The sequence below is a fragment of the Xenopus laevis genome, chromosome 8S, assembly GCF_017654675.1.
Source record: "Xenopus laevis strain J_2021 chromosome 8S, Xenopus_laevis_v10.1, whole genome shotgun sequence".
NCBI classification, from domain to species: domain Eukaryota; kingdom Metazoa; phylum Chordata; class Amphibia; order Anura; family Pipidae; genus Xenopus; species Xenopus laevis.
This window is the reverse complement of record NC_054386.1, coordinates 66,414,530-66,439,734: the sequence shown is the minus strand read 5'-3', so window position 1 is coordinate 66,439,734 and position 25,205 is coordinate 66,414,530. Positions and strand designations below refer to the sequence as shown.

The 25,205-nt window shown below is 39.4% G+C and overlaps 1 protein-coding gene across 4 annotated transcripts in view; it reads right to left on the bottom strand.

The window, feature by feature from the left end:
- Positions 1-25,205, bottom strand: part of mtm1.S (myotubularin 1 S homeolog) — a 51,920-nt gene that overhangs the window by 10,708 nt on the left and 16,007 nt on the right. For all 4 annotated transcript variants that reach the window (XM_018232119.2, XM_018232116.2, NM_001095941.1 and 1 more), the window contains 6 exon segments: positions 18,018-18,090; positions 16,238-16,332; positions 15,510-15,620; positions 15,064-15,165; positions 6,327-6,410; positions 613-762 (listed from right to left, as the gene is read on the bottom strand). In XM_018232119.2, coding sequence (XP_018087608.2) covers positions 613-762; positions 6,327-6,410; positions 15,064-15,165; positions 15,510-15,620; positions 16,238-16,332; positions 18,018-18,090 — 615 coding nt within the window.

Below are 25,205 nucleotides of genomic sequence, written 5' to 3'. Positions count from 1 at the left end.
AATCTCAACTTGATTTTCACCAAGTCTCACACTGTGTAGGTGGCACCTCATTAGCTCTACCTCCCAGGACCTAGTGAAAAATTCCAATTATTTGTCAGGCCCTCCGACACCAGTAAGGTAATCACTTTACTAAACAATTATTCATTAATAGGCATACATATGTATAATGTAATAAGACTCTGCATCAATGAAATTACAATATGTTTTGTTTAGGGATGCACCGAATCCATTATTTTGGATTCAGCCGAACCCCCGAATCCTTCTCTAAAGATATGGCTGAATACCGAACCGAATCCAAATTTGCATATGTAAATTAGGGGTGAGAAAGGGAAATCATTTTTTACTTATTTTTGTGACAAAAAGTCACGTGATTTCCCTCCCCGTCCCTAATTTGCATATGCAAATTGGGATTCGGTTCGGCCAGAAAGATTCGTCCGAATCCTGCTGAAAAAGGCAGAATCCTGGCCGAATCGTGGATTCGGTGCATCCCTAGTTTTGTTAAGTGTTTAAAAAACTTAAAATAAACATAGACTTGATATTTAAAAGGGCATAGTTTAACTTTTGGGGACAACAGAAGAGATTTTGTTTTTCTGGACCCTTCAAAACACTTACCGGAATCCTGTTCCTAGACCTGAAAGCAGCAACTCTTTTAAGATCCTCTTCAGAAGCGCTGTATGGAACCACTAATAGTGGAGGATAGGTATCACAAAGCTCATAATTCCTATTAATAAATGTTATTCTCCACTGATCATTAGGCAAGCCCTTGGGAACAGAGTTAAAAAAAGAAAAATAAATGCCTATTCCAATGTTCTGTTTCTCTGTAAAACATGCACTGTGGGTATAAGGCCACTTGGTGGTGATAAAATCCCAGAAGAACAACTATTGTGGTTGGAAACATTAACCAAAGAGGAACGACACGCCAAGCACAAAAAAGCCAAGTGATGATATATAAAGGCTTTTTCTACACAAGAAATGGTTGTAATCTTGTTAATTGCACAACGATTAACTATGTAAGATAGGCTGATTGGTCATTGGCATGGCAGCTGTTACACTAACAGGCTGACTCAACCTGGGCAAGCTGCCTGGAAATGGTCTCTCATAGTACAAGGATGGAATTGGAAAATCATTTGATATAACGTAGTGCTCTGTGAGTACTGATTAAGAGATTAAGGTGGTATAAAGGCTCTGTAAAGGAACAAAGTATTAGTTATTGGGTTGCATGGGAAGAAGAGAAAAATACAAATACTCTGCTGGGCTATTGAAACCATAGCTACTTTGTTTCAAAACAGTTTGTGTGCATCACAGGGAACTTAAACATGGTAGAGTCCCGCAGCTGGTCGGGTACGCGTGGGTTACCCGCAACAAAAGCAGACACCCTGCAGAATGAGGGGAGGATTTTCAGGTGCGGGTATACCCGCATGTTTGCGGAGTCGCAGGTCAGGTTGCGGATCTTATCTAAATTTCTTATGTAATATTGTCCATATTTTACTCCTTTTAAAGTTTTACAAAACTGTCTGTGCCCACTTTTGATGACGTCACTTCCTGTTTGCAGCACCATCACTTCCTGTTTGATGGTGGTCGGCGGGTTGCGGGTCGAGTTGCGCATAAGGCAGTTGCGGGCCCGGGTTGGGTACTGGATCAAAGCGGGTAAATATGCGGGTTGCGGTTCGGGTCGCGGGTTCGGGTCTTAGAAATTGGTTTCATGCAGAATATAGCAATACCAAAACCTTGCAGAGAGTGGGGCTAGACTAATGAGCCTACATTCTCAATTGTCCTCAGCCTCAAAATCTCTAACTGAATATGCTCAAAAGAGAGTGAATGTATTGTACTTAAAGGAGAAATAAATCATTAAAATTAATATGGCTAAATATGTCATTTTATATACTGAAATTATCACACCAGCCTAAAGTTTCAGATTCTTAATAGCAGCAATGATCCAAACTTGTCTCAGGGTGTCACCATGTTGGAAAGTGTCTGCGACACTCACATGCTCAGTGGGCTCTGAGCAGCTGTTGAGAAGCTAAGCTTAGGGGTCGTCATAAATTATCAAGCAAAAAATGAGGTTGGCCTGTGATATAAGCTGATGTTACAAAGCTTATAATTAGAATCTGATGCTAATTGCACTGGTTTCTGTGCTGCCATGTAGTAGTTATCTGTATTAATTACTAATCAATCTTATATTGTGACATTTATATTGTATTTGTACTATATATTTTAAGTCATTCTCTAAGCTCAGTAAGTGACAGCAGCACAGAGCATGTGCAGTGAATCAGCAGAAAAGAAGATGGGAAGCTACCGGGGCATCTTTGGAGACACAGATCTTCCCTGCCTTGGGCTGGTACAAAAGCCCAAAACATAATGTACAACATTTCTACTTCTTTAGTTAAACTTTAGTTTAAACTTTAGGCCAATATAACATCAGGAGATTAGTCAGTGCAGCCACAACTTTCCTCTGGGAAAAGCACCCAGGATAAACAACATGGCAGTTAGCATCTAAGGCAAAGGATCTCCTGAAAGCATAAATGGCTGTCAAATGTGCAGTCATTCTATAGTCGTAACAATTCCACTTTCCTAAAATGCAATGGCTCTAGTTTCCATTCCATTTCCAGGGAACAGCTGAGGCTGCTAAATGCTGATAAACCCCATGCTGCGATGTTACACATTGTCTCAACTAGGACAAACTGCATTTAATGAATGTGATTTTGACACCATGAAAGTTTATAGCTATGTAATTGTACTTTACTAAAAATAAATCCATGTTACATATAGAGTCAACAATCACGCACAGGGTCATTTATCAACTGTCCAAATTTGCCCATGGGCAGTAACCCATGGCAACCAATCAGATTGCTGCATTCATTGTTGTACTTGCAGCTGGCTTTAAAAAGCTAATCACTGATTGGTTGCTATAGGTAACTGCCCAGGGGCAAATTTGCCCAGTGTTGATAAATGAGCCCCACTCTATCCACAGCCAGACACAAGCATTGCTGGCCTGATATTTGAATGAGAAGGGATCAGATATTGTTGTTGGAACGCAAATATTTTGAGCCCTACATGTGCCAAGCTGACAAAGGTAAAAGCCAATGTCTGTCTACATGTGGGGTCCTCAAGGCAGTAAGTTTAAAAAAAAATTCTGTGGAGACTAATGTATATAATTAGTAATACAATATAATCATAATCTGTGGAATCACATTGGGCTCATGTGTTATTAGGAGATAAGCATAGGCTTATTTATTTTTGTGAACCTCCTGAATTTATGTAGAGATACCATTTATCTGTCTGGGAATCCCTGAGGACTGACATAAAAGCTACTTGTATAATATCCATGTTTTTATGCCAGCTAGATATAACCAGCAATAATCACTTGCTGCTTCACACCTAGTGCTTTGCTGAGAAACCAGTGAGAAGCAGGTTCTGTAAATAAATGTGAGAGGATTTCTTACCCCTCTTTGTTCATAGTTGGAAAATACAGTAGTCTTTGTATCCGAAAATTCTGTTTTGTATTCTCCACTTCATTCATTGTTGTGCACCAGTTTTACCATGTGTAGCATCTATATTAGTGATGTAGTTAAAAAGCCTAGTACAATATGCCACGGCCGGACTGGCAATCTGTGGATTCTGGCAAATGCCAGAGGGGCTGCTGTAAAATGAGACATTGCATAGCTATATATATGTCATGTTAATAACTGGTAGTTTGCTATTTATTAGCTGTACCCACTGTTGAGTGGTTGGTGACTGGGGGCTCATCCACTTCATTGCTACTAGTTTCTTAGCATAGAAGTACAGGGTTTTTAGTAGAGTCCTGGTTTTATTTAGGGAAACTAAATCCTCTACCAGACCTAATAAGCACACCTCCGGGGCCGGTAATAATACTTGGCTTTCAATATACTCCTCCACTTTAGACCAGAACTGGTATACTAGTGGGCATTTCTATATTACATGAAAGAACCCGGTGTCCGGGGAATGACATTTAGGACACGTGGCATTTGGGTTGGTAACCATTGCTTTGAGCCTTACTGGGGTGATGTATGTCCTATGCATTATCCAATATTGGACTATTTTGTCCTTCGTAGAAATCAGATATTCATACACTGCTTCTACTACCTCTGCCCACATCTCATCATTAAGAAGAGGAATATCTTAGTCCACTTAGTTTGTGTCTTCTCAAAAAGGTTATGTAGGCTGGGGAGTAGGGATTTATAGTGGTCAGATATCATCTTTTTGGGATTAGGATCCCATAATCTACTTTCATAAACTGGGAGCATGGTGGTAACAGTTTGGGACTCAAATTGGGCTGTAAAAGCGTGTTGCAGCTGAAAGTATCGATATATCTGGATCCTGGGCTGATTCAGTCTATCCCGAAGTTGGTCCAGAGTGAGGAAGTGTCATTTACTAGCAAATCCTTTAAGTGGCGGGCCCCTATTCCTGGCCAGTACTGCAAATCTAGGAGATGGCAAAGGTGTTGGAAATTGGAGTTCCTCCATTGTGGAGCATTTGGTGAGGGTTTAGGATTGCTTTTGGTGACCACCTTGCGGGCCAGTGCCCATATTCTCTGCGGGGTGGCAAGTACAGGTGACAGTTCAGGAGTATCCTTAGAAAATGCCATATTTAGAAGATTTGTGAGGTGCTGTTTGGGCCTCTGTAGAACTGAAAAGATAGGGACTATTCTGAATCTCATTCCAGACCTGCCAAATACCAGGGTGCTTGTAATATATATTCACCTCTATCCAACCTCTTGTTTAGATTTCATTCCTATTCCTATTGCCTGTTTTGTAAACCCTCAGTGAGATATAGCTTTGCAGGTTTATTACCATCCTTAATGTTAATGCCCAATACATGCCTAACTTTATATACATATGGGATCTGTTATCCAGAAAATTGATATCCAGAAAGCTCCAAATTATGGAAAGGCTGTCTCCTATAGACTCATTTTATCCAAATAATCCAATTTTTTAAAAAAGATTTCATTTTTCTCGGTAATAATAAAACAGTACCTTGTACTTGATCCAAATGTAGATATAAATAATCCTTATTATAAACAAAACCAGTTTATTGGATTAATTTAATGTTTACATGAATTTCTAAAGCATTATGGAAAGATTCATTATCCAGAAAACCCGAGCATTCTGGATAACAGGTCCTATACCTGTACGTCGCACACACTCCTTGCAAGCTTCGTAGTAGAGTCCTGGTTTATTTTCCGATACCCATACCTGCGACCCGCAAACCACAATTTCCCCACTGATCCGCTACCCAACCCACAATAGGCCAACTAACCTTCTGACCCGGGAGGACACGTGAAACCGGAAGTGATGTCACATTGGACCAGCAAAATCTTCACAAAAAAAAAAGATCAAGCCCACACCTTTGTCGGGTACCCAGCCGTTTTACCTGTGGAACTACCCACACGGCCATGGAATTAGGGATATTTTGCCCGAAACCTGACAACTTTGCAGGTATTCCCCGGGTACCCGACCTGATGCAGGACTCTACTTCATAGGTTACTGTAGATGATAACTGCATTGTAGGAGATTTATTTCCCAAAGGTTTTCCTGCTAGGTATTTCAGCAAAGGTACCTGGGCATCTGGGAGAAACGCAAGCAGAGAACTCTCTCCCCACTGCTCCTGCTCTGCATCTGGAAACATTGTCTCCACTTTGGTACAGGCAGACATAGGGGACTTTGGCCCGAAAAGCGACATATTGCACCGAAATCCACCCTGCCTGCAGAAGAGATGCGGAGTAGCCGGGCAGTGGATTCCCCTCCTGCAGAGAATCCATATCATCTGGTCCTACCCTAAAGTGTCTATTGAACTTCACTGGCAGATTAATGCAAAGGTGGTAACATAAGTAGTGTCACTGTAGTGATACTGTTCTACTTATCCTGCTCTATCTGCTATGCAGAAGTAGAATTCCCTCCACACAAATAGAATTCCCTCCACACAAATAGGAGAAGTAGAATTCCCTCCACACAAATAGGAGAAAGGCAAACTCCTAAAACATTTAGCAGAGATGAGTGCCATGTAACATGCAGTGTTTTGATGCAGCAATACTAAACCAAAAAGTGATTGGTGGGAGCAGAGAAAATAAACTAAACTCAACTCCATATGCCTCATTATCCAGCAGCCTGTATTTGATAATCCAAGAATATTATCAAGAGATTACACATGCTATAATGAAAATGAAATTATTTTAGTTGTACACTTGTCCTCTATTGCACAGCTGATTAAATGAGCACTGAAGGGGGAAATGTAATAAACAAAGGCTGTTCATGTCTTACCAAGCGTTACTGTGTCTAATAATAATAATAATCATTTGGCTGACATACCTGTCTGCGGAACTCAGTCATTGCATCATACACTGCCCAGCCATTCTCTGGAAATTTCTCCTCATTTTGAAAGGCGAAAAAAAGCTGGAGGGTAAGAACATAAATCAAGTCAAAACCCTGCTCTGCAGATATGAATTTGCTGTAGGCGCACTGAAGTTGCACTGGGCACTCAAGTCTAGCTTAAATATCCTGTTTTATTTTTTTATTTTACTACTTGGAATGCTGAATGTTAGATATTTTTTACTAGAGGAATGCTGAATATGTTCATTATGAATAATATACTAGAACAATATTACATAATTTGGCTTACCGCTATTTCCATAATATTCATCTTAAACAAATAAGAAAGCAGTATGAATCACAAGGACACAAGGGCTCATTTACCAAAGAAGTGTTCAATGCATAGAGCAAGTTTCCTTTTGAGTTTATCAATGAGCTTTATCGTTTTCTTAGCAAACTTGACGGTATACTGTGAAATCTTAGTTTTACATATATATTCTACATCTTACCTTCCTTTTACACTATTAAAGGTCTCATAAATTGATATTAAATTCCCAAAATGTAGATTTTCCCACAGTTTACAATATTTTTATCCTGGTCTCTAAAATAAAGTAAAAGTGAGATTCCAATGTATTTACCATTAACCATTTAACCATTAAGGTATGGTTGGTGACCATCACAGAATTTTTCATTCTCAACTTTTGTCTCTTTTAAACATGGTTGTATCTTTATTCAGTGCCCCCCTTCTTATAAATCATTATCATTAGAGATATTTAAATCAGAGGAGCCGACTGCACCAAACCTATGATTAAGTGCCCACAGGCACGAAACGCGTAAGGCTATATATTAATTTACTTTGTGGCCTAAAATGAAATTCTGTGTCTTTTTACAAGCCTGTTTGTGGGATCTATGAGTGCCTGATATTTTCTCCTTTGGGCCGCTGCACCAAGCCCTGAAATCTAAAGAAACTGTTCTGTTTGCCATAAGGAGTCTCAAGTATTGCACTTGTGCATATCTCCTGAATGAGAAATATTGATAAGGGTAATGGCACCCTCACACAGCAAGCAAAAATGCCTTCATTGACATTTGTGTAATTATGGCAATTTGCTGCATGTAAATTGTTTTAAGTGGCTAAATTCACACAGGTGGAAATGTATTTTGAGAAGTTTTTTTTCCTGTGGGAGATCAAATTTCCAGTGAACAACACACCCCATCTCAAGCTCGCCAAACACAGAACAGTATGTCTGTGCAGTTTGCCTGACACTGCCAAGGTTCAAACTTCTGCATCACGTAGTTGCATCGTAAAGCTATTTGATGCAGATGGTTTGCAACCAGAGATTTACTTGAATCCTAATAGGTATGTAGTTTACAGCGTTTTCGGCCTGCGCTGTAGGACAATAAGTGTGGGTTACAAACATCCCATCTGGCACTTTCCTTAGGCAGGAATGTATGTTACCAAATCAGAGTTTGTAATTGTTCTGCCTTTGGGCCAATAGGCTGAAAATCATGTGTGTGATTCAGGCAGCTATTGCCAGACAAGCACTGACACGAACATTTGTTGTTTGTCATTTTAGCTTTAGGTTACAGGGGGTTGTTATTGGCATTTTAATACCATGTATTTGGCTTAAATAAAGTGCCAGAAACAACCCTGTGTTACAGTGATCTTAAGCCAGGGGTGTCCAAAAGGAAGATCGGGATCTAGCAGTAGACTTTTAGCCGGTGATCAGTAGAGCTCAAGTCAGTGTCAACAAACAGCTTGTCTAAATCCCCTTCCTATTTCATGCTTTTCATTTAGATATTTATTATGTTGCGGTTACATAAGGAATTGTTGTTAGTAAAGTATGGGCACTCCGGGGCTGAGCTTCAAGGATCAGGTATTTTGGCCAAATCCAACCCTAACTGAACTTCAGAATGGGCCTCTAAAAGGAAGCGTGGGAGAAAAAAAGACCTTTGTCCGCTCACTGGCAAATGTAACGTAGCATGTCTGCATGAATGGTGGCTCATTTTGGGATACTTCAATATCATGGATTGTTAGCATTACAATTTTTTATAAAAAAAAAAAAGTAAAATAAAGGTTGTAAACAAGGGTACTTGTGTGATGTACAGGTGTGGGACCTGTTATCCAGAATGCTCAGGACCTGGGGTTTTCCAGATAACTGATCTTTCTGTAATTTTCATACCTTAAAGCTGGCCATAGACACAAAGATCCGATCTTACGAATTATCGTACGATCGGACTTCCCCATCTCCTGACCTGCCACTAACCATTCCGATCAAATAAATTACAAAAGAACAGATCAGCCGATGTTCTGCCCCTGACGGCAATCGTACAACAGTTATGTCCGACAAAAGCTAGTGACAGTCTTCCTCTGAAAATCGTACGATCGGCAATACATGCAGAGATATTATCGGCAGCCGACAGATATCTTTTTACCTGTCCGATCGACTGATCTCCGCCGGACGAAAAATGCCGGGACTGCATACACGGTCCGAAAATCGTACGAATCCTCAATTCGTACGATCAGATCTTTGCGTCTATGGCCAGCTTAAGTTTACTAGAAAATCATGTAAACATTAAATAAACCCAATAGACTGGTTTTGATTCCAACAAAGATTAATTACTTTGGATCAAGTACAAGGTATTGTTTTATTATTACAGAGAAAAAGGGAATAATTAAAAAAAAAAAAAAGTGATTATTTGGATAAAATGGAATCTATGGAGGACGGCATTTCCGTAATTCAGGCATTCTGGATAACGTTTTTCCAGATAACAGATCCTATACCTGTATTTAAACAGACCCTGTGTATACAATGTCCAGGAGAATACATTACACAACTCCTTTCCTTAAAAGCTTTTCTTTACAGTTGTCTGAAATGTACTGTATGCTCAGCCCTCATTATCATTATTGGAGCTTGTCTTATTTTTTTCAAATCCACACCAGTAATTACGCATAAGTAATGATTACAGCAGATGATCAAAAATGCAAGCACCCGAGAGCGCCGGCATAGTTAAGATGTATGGTACGTATTCAGCGAGAGCCCATCACTGCACAGCCTAGACTGAAAACAAAAGAAAGCATTGAAGGAACACCTGCAAACAGCCCCGATCCTTGCTTACAAAGGATTTTCTGTTTCTGACTGGCTGGCTTCATCTGTTCTCTGGGTTATAAATCACCAACCTTCTATTCAACAAAATGCCTGCCACTTTCACTGCACAAACACTTAAACACAACAGTTATTCTTTTCTCTTACTTTAGACTATTGGTTCCAGGCAACAAATCAGGACCAACAATGAGGGCCTTGGTGGGCATGTGGAGCTATAAAAATCCCCATTTGCTTTTTATCAGTAGTAAGCTTTATGCAAAGTAACAATCCTGTCTTTCTACACTTCCAGACCATAAAATAAAATGAGATCTGTTTTCCAGAAACCGGTTATCCAAAGAGTTTTTACCAATGCAGTGCAACATTACATTATATTTGTGTTACTTTAAAACAGGAGGAAACCCACCAACATCCAAAAGCTGAAGCTGTTCTGTATGGGAGTAATGGGTTAAAATATGATGTGCAGGAGTGATCAACAGTTACTGCAAATGTTTACTTTTTGTTATTGCTGCACAAGGGGGTCATATCAATCACTGAATTAGTTTTTTAGGACTCTGAATAACAGATGATGTTTTAGATCACATTCATATAAAAATATAGAAAATTATGAAGGGTTCACAAACTTTCAAGCACAACTACATATTACACATTACACAGAGAAATCCTGAGATTTAGGGAAATATGAATACTTGGAGCGTTTCATAAACAGTTTGTTCGGGGTATTAGTATTTCAGTAAATTGGCCAATATCATTTTTAGTAAAGTCTGGAGACCAAGGCACTGCTGTGATTATACTAAAATCTTTAATTATATATTTTGTTCATCCCATAGTATGCAAGCCTTTCTGTTCCGCCAGACAATAACAATAATAAAAAAAAAACAGTTATGAGTCTAGGTGAAGAGTTCAGGCTGAAGAATAAGATTTACAAGCTGATGTATTAGAAAGAGGATGCAAAGGGAAAATTCTATTATAAACACAAAGGATAGAATCAAACCACCTTTATCAAGAGAATTACCGGAATAAAATATCATAAATTATGCCCAGTTAATACATATATCCCAAATTAATTATTCTCTTTATATAAGTGAGGGAAAAAAAGTGTACACTTGGACCAATGGCGCACAAAACCCTTTATTCATTAGATGGCACAAAGAGGTATTGAATGCTGGCTGAAATATACTGGCAGAGAAAAAAAACCACAGGTCTTGGCTCACCATAATTTTTTTTTAAACAAAGAAAAAAAATAGTTAAACTTTATGCCAATTTGATTTTCTGGTTCTGACCCCCAACAGCTGACCTTTTTTATGTGCAGGCAAAACCTTCAACAATCCAGTTTGTTGTACAAGTGAAACTATCATGAATATCTACCAAACTGCTAATTGTGTGCTCGTTTTATATTTTGATGCAGCTAGAAGTAATAGCAAGATTCATCTCAAAATAACCCCTCACAATTACAGCAAGAAAAATTACAGAACATGGAAACTCAGCTTATAAAATTAATGTTCTTAATTGCTCTCGTCAACCTCTTGTCCTGTCACCCAGACATAAAAAGCTATTTAATAAAAGTCCTTTAAGTTAAACATGAAATCCAAATTCTTTTTTTTTATTAAAGCATTCATAGCTGTTGTAAACTCAATTAAAAATCTCAGCTGTCAATCAAATATTGTCTGCCCCTCCTGTATGCCTTTCCATTCAGCACTTCCTAGATGTCACTGCTCTCCCCACATTCCCCCATGTCTCTTAACCATTTAATTGTGTATCCAGTGAATGGGGATGGACATCGGGTCCCCCATTCTGGTGCACAAACAAGATTCTGAGATGATGCAAGGCTTGCCTTAATAAGTGTCCACAAAATGGCTCCTGCCTGCTTGCTATAACTATTAGTTCCCAGAACAAAGGAAACAAGTTTCAAATAATTTATACAGTGTAGTTGACGTTCATTTTGCTTGCCTAACATGATAAAATAGGAATATTTTTTTGGGGTGACGGGCCCCTTTAAACAGATTTGTTGCTTTCCTTACAGAAAAAGACAACACCACACACCTCTGCAATATTATTTTGGTCGACACTGCAGTGCTGTTTATTTAGGAGTGTCTATAATGCTGACTCAAACAGAATTCAGTGCAGTCTGCTGAAGTAAGTACAGTCCCCAAACCTTGCCTAAAAGGAGCACTTATGTTGCCATTCTGTATTTAATACTGTACATCATAGAGACATGATTGGTAATCATATAATTAACAGCAAAATAGATGGAAATAACCAATATATAAAAGGAAAAAGTGGCAAAGGAGAGAATTACCAGTGCAGCACATTCTGCTTTGTGAAATGTACATGAAAACACTTCTGTGAATTCTACAAATCTGGAGCAAGTTAAACACCAGGAGCTGAAAAAGGGTATTCCCTGCAGTTGTACCATGTACCGTCCTTATGAATTCAGCAAAGCTATGAATCTGCATGACAATAACCGTCACACACACAAGCACACCATATTACCAAAAGTATTTATACGATACAACTGCATGTCCTGCAATTCAATCTTAAAGCAAAAAGCACAGTATTATCAAATATATGATTTTATGCGACTTTACTTTTCCTGGAAACAGGGGCCCTAACCAGAAGTAATGATAACGAGTCCCAGACCATTATTTCTCCTTCAGCAAACTACAGTCAGCATTATATATTTAGGCCAGTAGCCTCTCTTGGCATCCAAAATTGTCCATCAAACTGTCAGTTTGTGAAGAGTAATGAATCACTCCACTTTCATCTGTTCCTGGGTCCAATAGCAGCAAACCGTACACCCGTCCAACCAATACTTGGTATTGTGCAGTCATGTTGTGCTTTTTGTGCAGCTGCCAACGCATACAAATAAACCATGTTGCTGCCAGAAATCATGTTCTGACACCGCTTCCAAAAACATTGAAATTGTCAATAAGTCTTTCAACCCAGCAATGGAAAGGAGACTGTAGAAGGGGTGTTATCTACACCTATGGGACCAGACTGTAAATTATATCCTTATTAAGGATAATAAGGATGTCAGAAAGCGCGTTTATAAAAGGGGTCCCCCGCCCCCGAATTTGACGCCGCGTGTCCGAATTTAACACTGCCATGTTCGAATTAAATGCCGACCCCCCCTCCCGACATTTCACACAAAATGTAGATTATAATGCATTATGTACCCCCTACTGAAATTTATAAAGATATTATAAGTCACCTCGAGTTATGTGACCTGTATAAAAGCACGCAGCCTTCGGCCTCATGCTTTTATATGGTCACATACGGTGACATAATATCTTTATAAATTACAGTAGGGGGTACATTATTCATTCTCTCTCTCGGATAAAGTACCCCCTACTGTAATTTATAAAGATATTATTTCACAGAGGAGTAGGAGTTATGTGACTATACAGGTCACATAACTCTGAGGTGACTTCTAATATCTTTAAATTTCAGTAGGGAGTATGGCGCGTTCTGACGTCAGAAAAATTCAAAATGTGTGAACGTAAATCTGAAACTTTTTTACCCAATCATACAAATACCTTAATCTGACTGAATTTACGAATAATGTGAACCAGAGAGAACATGGGATAAGATGGTTCTGATGCTTAAAGGTAAGGAAGGGAAACATTTACCTGTTGCACAGAACTGTTGAATGTGGAAAGCAGCAGCCCAAATCTAAGGACTTTAGATCTCATTTAATGTATAGAGTTTTTGTGACATAAAACATTGGCGCACTAAAGATATTTATTTGTAATCTTTTGCATTCGTGCTACTCTATGTGGCTGCGAGACTAACTGAATGGCATGCAAGTAACAATAACTAAGCTATCTGATCTTGGGCTAAAATTGTTGGCTTGCCTTCAAAACAATTTCATCAGTGTTTAATTGCTTCTAAGGAGCTGTCCAGCATGACATAAGCATTAACATTAACCAATGTAGAAAGAGAGATAAAGGCTGAAGAAGATTATGGAAAATCAACATCATTTTTTAAACAATGTCTTAAAGGTTATATGTCTTCTTCTGGGGAAAAAATCACTGCAGTCACTGTTTATATATAAATGAAAGGCCATCCAAACAAAAAGTAAATTCACCTTCCAAAGGAAAATATTACTTGGCTTTCTGACTGACACAATTATCATACTATTTTATTACCGGATACAATTTGAGAAAGGCTTATGCAGAACTGTGTAATAGTTCAGTTTACATAAAATTACAGGTTTCTCATAAACTGAGCATTGTAGTAGTTAACCTTTGCACATTTTTTCTGTTCTACTCTACAATTTTATTAAGCATCTCCTTGCTAAATTAGTGCAAAGAACTGAATCTGAAGATATCTAGATACACAGATACAGCGGGTTACAATGGTGCATTCAGGTTAAAACAGTTCAACATGACTTGTTAGAATATCCACTAGATTGAATGGTGCTTTTCTGTTCTTTTATATGCGGAGTTATAATTCACAGTTAAAGGTTGTATATTCATGTATGGCCTAAAAACTAAGCTTCTACAATTTAAACACACAAGTCTTAAATAACACAGTAGACATATGCGATCCATTATCAGTAAACCCTTTATCCATAAATCTCCAAATTACATCAAGGTTGTCCCATAGACACCATTTTATCCAAATCATAATTTTTTAAGTTGATTTTCTTTTTCTCTGTAACAAACATACCTTTTATTTGATCCAAACCAAGATATAATTAATCCTTATTGGAAGCAAAACCATCCTTGTGGGTTTATTTAATGTTTACATGATTTTCTAGTAGACTGAAGGTATGAAGATCCATTATCCAGAAAACACCAGGTCTTGTGCATTCTGAGTAGCAGGTCCCATACCTGTATTATTAATAATAGTGCAGTAACCCATATAAACCAATCAATAATTATATTTAATCAGTCTGCTGCAGGTGGAAACCAAAGCAAATACATATGAAAAAGTTTGGGAACCCCTCTCACCCTGCAAAATAATTTCCTAAACTTTCAACAAAAAACATAATGGTATTTATTTAATTTCCCAGGAACATCTGAGTACTGGGGTGTTTTCTGTACAACCATTTTTAGTGAAGCAGTATTCAGTTGTATGGAATTAAATCAAATGTGAAAAACTGCCTGTGCAAAAATTGGGCTACCCTTGTAATGTTGCTAATTTGTATGTCCATGCTCGGCAGCCATCAAATTTAACTGAACTGAGAAATTTTGTATGGACGAATGGTCAAAAAAACAGCCATCCAGACACTCATCAAAGGTTATAGGAGCCGTCTAGAGGCTGTTACGTTTGCAAAAGGAGGCTCAACTAAGTATTGATGTAATATCTCGGTTGGGGTGCCAGAATTTATGCACATGTTTAATTTTGTTATGATGCATATTGCATATTTTCTATTAATCTAATAAACTTCATGCCACTGCTGAAATACTACTGTTTCCATAAGGCACGTTATAGATTAAAAGGAAGTGGTTACTTTGAAAGCTCACCCAATGATAAACAAAACACCAAAGAATTAAAAGGGGGTTCCCAAACGTTTTCATATGACTGTATAAGATTGTGTAGCAAGGGTTAAAAAAACCATATAGAGTGCAAATAAAACAGTGTCCTTAAGACAACTAAGGCAAACAGTTTACCATTTTGCATTTGCTTACCAAGCCATGTGACAGGGGAAAGGCATACTTTGTAAGATCTTCAAATATCTGTTTTCTACTGTGCACTTCTTGTTTCAGAGCAAATCTCAAATTCCTCATATCCTAAGTAGAAACATTTTACAGCCATCAAACAGGGGTTCTATTAAATAATAATCAGTTAAATAATAACTAGCTAGCAGCAGAGCACTTTAGTCGCTTTTTCAAAAACTTCACATTTAAAAATAACAAACAAAAAAAATAAACATTTCTTTGAAGTTTGGAATTTTTCTAAATATGCTTCCTATCTGTATACTGGATTTAATGACTTACAGTAAACTTAATTATGTATTTCAAAGACAAGGATAGTTTACTAAGAGTTTAGTAACTGTGTTTGTTTCTCAGCAATTGTTCTTGTATGAAATCACCAAAGTGAATGAATATTAAGGAGTGAACTGTTTAAAGCTTACTTTGCAGGTTATATCCAGACCATATGAATTTTCTCCTCTACTTGATGCACCCCCCATCTTCTCTATCCTTGCAATGACACCAAGTGGAACAGCGAAAGTTATCAGTGGCTCCTAAAATAATAGAAGAAAAATTAATAAATAATATAAAGCAAAGCATATGAATATCGTTATTCCCTCAGTATATAGTAGAATTATGTCTAAATCAAATGAATTAGTGGTGTAACAGCGGTAACAGTATAAGAATGGGATCAAAGGGCCCTGCCTAGAGTTTACAATCTAAAGGTTGAGGAACAATTGAGACATAAGGATCTTGAAATGAACTGTTGATTCTTTGACATTGTCTTAAGTTGAATTCTGCTTAATAAGGGTAGGCTAAATACACTTCTCTAAACAGGCAAATGTTTAGAGAAAGGAAATAGTCTGTTGTTAGCAGCGAGTTCCAGAGACATACAGAAACTTGAGAGAAGTCTTGCAGTTGTGAATGTGACAAGGCGATGTGCAGAGAAGGCAAAGGTTAGAAGTAAAGTAACTTTTAAAACCTGGAATTCGTCACAATGCCTATTCTGAAAATAAGCCGATATGAGTAAACGGTGACACTACAGCTTGCCTAGCTTTCAAACTGTTCAGTTGCCACCAGGCATCATGATAAAATACAGAATACAAAGTCAATATTTTTAAGTGGAGACATTACTTTTTCAGATAACAAAATACCCAAAATCTTAACTTACCATCTCCTCACCTTTGAAGTACAGTTTATAATTTGTAACATATATTCTCCCCTTGACAGGACCATAAAATGGACACATGTAGATTACTTCTTTGTCTGCCAAAAAGCAAATAAAGGTTAAACACAAAAACCAATACTTCTCACTGAGACCTATCACTTTATATTTCAAAAGACTATGCATATGCAAATCAAATAGGTCAATAATAACAACGGAAAGTCCTTGGCTAGACAGAAATCCATTTACAATTCAGGGCCCAAGGTTCTGATATAATCAGCCATCATCACAGCCTTTCTGCAGGACATTGTAACTGTGGTTATAAATACTTGTTTAGACACAGATTTGGCTCGCCCTGCAGATATCTACTAGCCACAATTCCAGTTGTTCCACAAGGCCCCATGTAAAACTTGTGCTACTAAAAATAATTTAAAGATAAAATAAATTTCAAGATAAACTGTAGGTCTAGGATCCTACCTCACCCAAACTTTTTTTTTTTTTTAAAATGCTAAGACAACACCCCTAAACCTATCCTTACCGCTCTTTGGTAACAGGAGCACACTGCTCTCAATGTATTAGTGTAGGTCAAAAAGTTGTACAAGTTCATGGCAAATATTTGGGAGAATGAGGTGGGGCAGCATTAGACTGCTTACCGTATATACTAGAGTATAAGCCGAGTTTTTCAGCATCCAAAATGTGCTGAAAAAGTCTACCTCGGCTTATACTTGGGTCAGCGGGCAGTAGCTGAGATTGCAGTCACTTTTAATCATTCCTATACCAACAGTTCGCTTGGGGAGAGACTGCAATATCACACAGCACCCTCTGTTGGTTATATGAAAGAATAACAGTGCACCCTCTGTTGGTAATATGAAAGAATAACAGTGACTGCAATATCACACAGCGCCATCTGTTGGTTATATCAAAGAATAACAGTGACTGCAATATTACACAGCACCCTCTGTTGGTTATATGAAAGAATAACAGTGCGCCCTCTGTTGGTTATATGAAAGAATAACAGTGACTGCAATATCACACAGCACCCTCTGTTGGTTATATGAAAGAATAACAGTGCGCCCTCTGTTGGTTATATGAAAGAATAACAGTGACTGTAATATCACACAGTGCCATCTGTTGGTTATATGAAAGAATAACAGTGCGCCCTCTGTTGGTTATACGAAAGATTAACAGTGATGACAGTATCACACAGCACCCTCTGCACATGGTAGTGGGACAATGCACACAGTAATCCGTTTGGAAATTCTCTGTCGCCATCAACATTGCGCCATCAACATTGCAAAGAAGTCCGGTTGATCGCTGGGGGGGGTCGCTTTGGTGGAATGTGCGCTGCTGGGAGACAGGGCTGTAGTTGTGTCTAGGCTTATACTCGAGTCAATAAGTTTTCCCAGTTTTCGTAGGTAAAATTAGGTACCACGGCTTATACTCGGGTCGGCTTATACTCGAGTATATACGGTACTCATTATGTCAACAATTTCCTCAGAACAGTCATTTTACCATTTAACCAGCTACTACTGCTAGACTAGTGGCTGGAAGGAGTAGTCACAGCTCTGAGCAGTTCTGCTCACTAGAACTTTATATAACCTGCCATTGCATTTAATATATTTGCCATAGGTGTCTTGAGGCTACTATTCTACATGTATAAAAAAATGTCACCACATAACAGGGCTGCTGTTTCTTGTAGCTATGTGACTGTTAAAATGAAAGTAAAGTTTTATGTTGAGGACAGTATTTTTAGTTTGCATTTTAATAAAAAAAAAAAACCAGTTACCGGTAATTAAGGTCTCTCCTGGTAGACGTGATATTTCATCGTTTTGTTCATGGTTAATGCCATCTCCTGGAGACTGCAAACAAATTATATACATCATGTGAACACCCTGTTTACAGCCAGAAATATAACAACTGCAGGTTATTTACACTCTTACACACACATTTTAGTAAAGACTTCTTTCTTTTGCTTTTTTATTTTGCACACTTATAAACACACTTACACGCTTGTCACACAACTTTTAGAAGTGCACACACGTGTATACACAAAAAAACTCACAAAGAGGGTTTTTTTAACTTATTCGTTTTACCATTTTGTGTTTTGTTTACCCCCTAAAAATTTTTATTTTGGCAGCGTGACTATTGCATCATATATTTTGGCCACAAATTATGCTGTTGGATCAGTTATTTTATTATTTCATTGATTTGTACATTTTTTGTCGTTTTCTTTCAATTTTATCCATGCATTATTTTTCCTTATGTATATTTAGTATAGCTATGCTGTTCTAGGCTTTAGTATGGTAAGGTGTACTTCCCTTGTTTGATTCGTCAGAATATGTACTTTCAAAAAATATATTTTCTTGGGGTCTTTGTACATTAAGTGGTCTTACGGCACATAATGCACAGTCAGGGGGCTCTGTTTTCAGCAGCTGAGTTGGCAGTTGTGAAAATTTATATGCAAGTTTTTGATTTGGGGTCCGTACATACCACATACTTTTGCTAAATCTTTGCATTTTGGGAATCAAACTATTCAGTAGACCTCTAACATTTATGTATAGGTTGATTTTTCTTTGTATTGTAAAAACCTCTACGTTTAGAAAATCTTTGCAGTTTGGTAGTTTGGTGTAGAAAGAAGTCTTTATCTTTGTTGGATTCATCAGAAGGTGTACTTTCCAAAAATATATGGTTTTCTGGGGGCCTTTCTATAGTTAGGGGTTCTTACAGCACGTAATACACAGTCGGCAGCGTAAAAATTATTGTGCATGTTTTTCAATTGGAGTCCTCATTGCCAGCTGCTTTAGTGTATATATATATATATATATATATATATATATATATATATATATATATATATATATATATATATATATATATATATATATATATATATATATATATATATATATATATATATTCGGCATCAAACTGTTCAGTAGACCAATAGCATCAATATTTAGGGTGTTTTCCAATTGTATGTAAGAAATTAGGGGAGATAAATGTGACCAATTGTAATATTTTTAGGCGATTTTCAGAAATGTCATAAAAACAGCTGCCTTAAGCGTAGCTTCTCAGTTGTGTAGTTTGGAGTAGAAAGACAATTACCCATTTATTGGATCGGTCAGAATGTTTACTTTCCAAAAATATATTGGTTTTTAGGGTCACCATAATTTTTTGTAGCTTTTATCACGCATAAAACTGGCAGTGGTTATAAATTAGTGTAAATGTAAGCCATCAAATAAGTATGCACAAGGTAGATTTTGGAGTCTACCCAGGCTTTCATATTTAGGGTGTTTTATCTTGGTAACTAATAGTATGTGTGAGATAACATGCTGTAAATTTTGATCTACATAAAACTATATATATTTGGTATTGGCATGTTCAGGAGACATAGCACTTTCCAAATCTGCTGTGTTCTCATACATAAAATAAATTATATTTCTGATAAATGTTTTTGTATTATGGCAAACCTATATATGTAAACCAATATGGGATTACAGAAGTGGGATTACAGAAGTGGAATTACACAAAATTCTAGTATATTTTGAAAGCTGAAATCTTAGGTTTTACTGGAAAAAACCATATATATATGTGAAAAACCAGCAATGCTGCTTCAAATGAAAGTTCTTTTCCTCTAGTCTGAAGGGGTGGTCTCTGGTGTGGTGATCCTCTTTACGGGTAAAAATGTCCCCTGCTGGGGGACTGTGAGCTCCGCCATAATTTCTCCTGATATCATCCTGAGCCCTTCTGAATCGACGGTCTGGGACTATCCTCGGTCTCCTGAACGTTCTGAGCATGGGGAAATCTGGACCGAAGCAGAAAACTATTGAACACTTTGCCAAAAAAGGTGATCAACCCAGTGGCACTCCACCGCGGCCTACCAGTGATGATGGTGACGCAGACCCGCCCGAGTTGCAGCAACCAGACCCAGGACTCCAAATACTCCTGGCGGCTATTGCCGAATCCCGAGCTGCCCTCTCTACCCAAATTGAGGAGCTGAAGGTAGACTTCTCGCTGCTGCGTGCAGATGTCCAAGCGATCCGCGAAAGGCAGAGGGAAATGGAGAACCGGACCTCCATCATGGAGGACGTACAAGGCCCAATTCCAGCCCAACTCAGCAGCCTGACGCAGCAAATTAAGCAACAAGCAGAGCTCCTTGAGGATTACGAAAACCGACAGCGCCGCAATAACATTCGGATTGTTGGCTTACCTGAACGAGCTGAAGGTGATAATCCGGTGATTTTTATTGAACCATGGCTCCGTGACAAATTTGGGCCTGACATCCTGTCGCACCACTTCGTGGTGGAACGGGCTCATCGTGTGCCGGGGAGAACCCCTCGACCTGGTGCCCCACCGCGGCCCTTCCTGCTACGTCTGCTAAATTTCCGGGATAGAGATGCCATACTGAATGCGGCACAACACAAGGCTGAAATACAACATGACGGGGCCAAAATTATGTTGTTCCCAGACTACTCCACGGCTTTACAAAAGAAAAGGAGCACTTTTATTGCTGTCAAGAAACGTCTGCGGGATTTACAGTACAAGTATGCTGTCTTATATCCGGCCAAGCTCAAGATCGTGGATGGCACTCAGTCCTACTTTTTCAATCCTCCAGAGGAGGCTGCATCCTGGCTTGACGGTAAACACCAGCCGAACCCACGCAACAGCCCTGGGCACTAATCAATGATGGTTTGTCCCCATTTTTTTGGCTTCCTATCGAGGTCACTACAACGCCATTTATTGGGCGATTTCACTATATATGGGCTCATTATGCAGAGTCCGTTGGCGGAGTCTTCTCAGGATCTAGAAGACGCAATACTTGATCTTCCGGGGCTTGGACTACACCCCACAGTTGGTATTTACGGGTAATAGGTCTACCTAGTTTTAAGGATAGACAGGGAGGGAGGGTTATTGTTTGATTTGTGTATTGTTATATAATGCGAGTGTATTTTACTAGAATTGTATGTTTTCTTTTATTTTCCCCACCCCCACCCTTCCCCATTGGGCCGCCTAGGGTTAAGCATGTTACCTTACGTATACCTGTTTATCTTCCCAAATTCACGATATGGAGTCGATCGATGTAATTTCTTGGAATACCAGAGGCCTCAATTCCAAGATTAAAAGGGGCCTGGTATTCCAATATCTCAAAAAGTACCGCCCACACCCCACACGCATCTTACAGGTGGCCGTATTCTAGCTTTGAAAAAAGCGTGGGTTGCTAGAGTGTATCACACTGAGCTTTCAAATTACTCTAGAGGAGTGGCAATTCTAGTGAGTAAAAAAACGAATCTCACTATAGTAGAGTTACATACTGATCGACTTGGTAGATATATTGTTGTGCAATGCTCAATGCAACAGCAGTTGCTTAATTTGGTTTGTGTGTATTTGCCCCCACCGGCCGACATCGCCATACTTGATGAGGTCATGGGGAAATTATTGAATATGGCTCCAGCCCCCACACTGCTGATGGGTGATCTCAATATGGTTTTGAATCCTGAGATAGACCGTTGCCCCCCAGGTAACCCAGGCTCGACCCCCTTGCTTAATTGGTGTCACGCTTATAACTTTGTCGACATCTGGAGGCAGGCCCATCCGGTAGGACGAGCATACTCTTGCCATTCAGCCACCCATAAGACGGCATCGCGAATAGATTTAGCACTGGCATCGCCAATTCTGCAAGCCAAAATTACTAATGCCCGTTTACTTACCGGGGGGTATTTCAGACCATGCCCCACTTTCCATATCCATCAGGTCAGATCATGACTGTGCTACGCCTATGTGGCGCCTCAATCCTAAGTGGCTTACTGTGCCTGAAGTGTCTGATAGGGTGGCACAAGATCAGGAGAGTTACTGGTTGGAGAATGTAAACTCCGCAGACCCTCTAATTGTTTGGGAGGCCTCAAAAGCCTGTCTTAGGGGATCCTTTATTGGCAACATAGCGGTGTATAGACGCCAGTTAGATACAGAACTGAATAATCTGAATGCAGAGGTCGCAGCAGCGCAAGCTCAATTCACGACAGCTCCATCCCCTGCCGTTTATGCTAAGGTTGCCCAAGCCCAAAGAGATCTCCAACTTCACATTCTTGACAAAACCAAAAAAAAGTTATTATGTACCTCGCAGGTCGTGTTTGAGAAAGGCAATAAAGCTGGCAAACTCTTAGCGTACCTCTCCAGAGAACAAAAACCGATAACAGTTATCCCTAGGGTTCGGCAAGCCAATGGCAATCTCGTTGACTCCCCTACAGGTATCAACGATGCCTTTAGAGAATTCTATACTCAACTCTATAACCCAGCACTTCCCACCCATGATACTTGCCCGCTGCAAATTCTTAGCAATGCTAAACTTTCCAATCTATCCGCTACTGAACAACAATTACTGGAAAGTCCTATCTCTTTAGAAGAGATCAAGGTAGCAATTTCTGCATTCCCTTCTGGAAAGACCCCAGGGCTAGACGGGATTCCTATTGAGCTGTACAAAACCCAACTGGATAGTATGGCAACCAGGTTGCTAAACATGTACCAAGAGGCTCTTCTTAAAGGTCACCTCCCACCAACGACCCAGGAAGCATTAATTGTCCTAATCCCAAAACCTGGCGGGGATGTTGAGGATTGTGCTGCCTATAGGCCTATCTCCTTACTCACATGCGATAACAAGATATTAGCTAAAATTCTAGCGCTGCGATTAGTACGAGTAATAGAGACGTTGATTCATCCAGACCAAACTGGGTTTATGCCCGGGAAGGCCACATCCATCAACATACGTAGGCTCTACACTAATATGGAGTATTTAGCCCTAACCAAAAATCATGGAGCAGTTGTCGCTTTAGACATCAGGAAAGCCTTTGACTCACTACACTGGGACTTCCTCTGGGCAACTATGGAACACATGGGCTTTGGACCCAATTTCCTCAATTGGATTAAACTATTATATACCAATCCCACAGCTCGAATTCAAACTAACCGTAGGATATCCCCCTCCTTGAAGCTGAGCAGAGGTACGAGGCAGGGCTGTCCCTTGTCCCCATATTTATTTGCTATCGCCATAGAACCATTAGCTGGCCTGATTCGTGATGACCCGGGTATTCGTGGTTGGAAAGTAGAGGCATTGGAAGAGAACATTTCTCTATATGCTGACGATACCCTAATCTATTTACAAGATACACGCCACTCACTTGATAGAATGCTTCAGGTTGTTGACCAGTTTGGGAAAGCATCGGGTCTCACAGTTAACTGGTCCAAATCCACACTTTTACACCTGGGTACATCCCTGCAGCGACCTCTACTTCAGGCCCAGGCATTAATGCAGGTAGATCACTTCAAATACCTAGGTATAGTCATTCATCCGGACCTCTCCCGATATACCGCCCTAAACGTAGACCCCGTAGTAGCCGATACTGGTAACAAATTCTCTCTATGGTCCCCACTCCCACTTAATCTGATAGGCAGGGTTAATGATAAAAATGATTATCCTTCCTAAGTTGTTGTATATGTTCCAGAATGCACCTACTGTTATGCCGGCAGCACTGTTTTCAAGGTTGGATCATTTATTTGGGCAAACAAACAACCTCGAATTAAACTAGCATCGCTAACTGCACCTGAGGCACTTGGGGGTCTGGCTCTGCCTCACTTTTTTATCTACTATCTAGCATCTCAACTTACTCATGTGGCAGGGTGGCTCAACCCTTCAGCTGAGGACACTGCTAGCATTACTGCTGCTGCGGTGGCGGGTTCCTTTGAGTCACTGGCTAATCTGCCCTTCCGTGGCATCTCTCAAAACGGATGGCCACTTTCCACATTTCGTACAGGCATACTTGCTTGGAAAAAGGCTTCAGCTTTACGTAAACCCACCAACCCACAAGTATCACCCAATATGCCATTGTGGCTGAATCCATCCCTGCCACACTTAAGAACGATACCGGATCCGCAATTATGGGCGACCTATAACATCAAATATTTGGGCCAATTGTATCACAACCAGACACTTAAGTCATTTACTGACTTGTCCCAAGAATTTCAGTTACCACGTACTATGTTCTACAGGTATCTCCAGGTTCGACATGCTTTGAATGCCCAATTCTCTGATGCACCTTTACTGGAAACCCCAGCCTTGGAAGCTTTGCTTAAGGTACCTGAAAAGAAGAAACGACTGTCTAATGTGTATAATCTGTTAAATTCTCAAAGAGGTAACCCGTATGCAAAATGTTATGGTAAATGGGCCCAAGATATCCCTACCTTAGACTTAGATGATTGGGATGACATCACTTCGACCTTTGTTTCCACGGTGATTAGTAGCGGGGATAGGCTTATACAGCATAAAATGATTCATAGGTTGTATTTTACCCCAGTACGCTTGTTCCATATGAGATTGATCCCAGATAATTTGTGTTATAAGTGTGGTCTAGTACCAGGTACCTTTATGCATGCTTTTTGGTCCTGTACGGTTATCAATGCTTACTGGAAGAACCTTGCCTTATATTTACAAACCTATCTGGACTTTCCTCCGGTTCTGGTGCCTGAAATTTTTCTACTAGGTCATTTAGACCATTTAATTCCGCAACAAGCTGCACGACAAATGTTCCGTTTACTACTCTTTTATGCACGGAAGGTTATTGCACTAAAGTGGAAGCTCAGGGACCCCCCTACAGTACCATTGTGGAAGAAATTGGTTAATGAGGCCCTTCCTATGTACCGACTGACCTATCTGAGTAGAGGTTGCCCAGAAAAATTTGCTAAAATTTGGAATCCCTGGACCACTTGTCAGGACACTACTACAGACATGGACTAGCTCTTTTGGCATGATATGTCTCCTGGACTGCCCAACAGGTGGCCCTACCACCAATTCCCCCTCCCCCTACCTTTTATTTTCCCCCCTCCTTTTTTTCTTTTCTTTTTAATTTCTTTCCCAATGTATGCTTTGTTTTATTGTTAATGCAAAAATAAAAGCTTTAAAAAAAAAAAAAAAATGTCCCCTGCT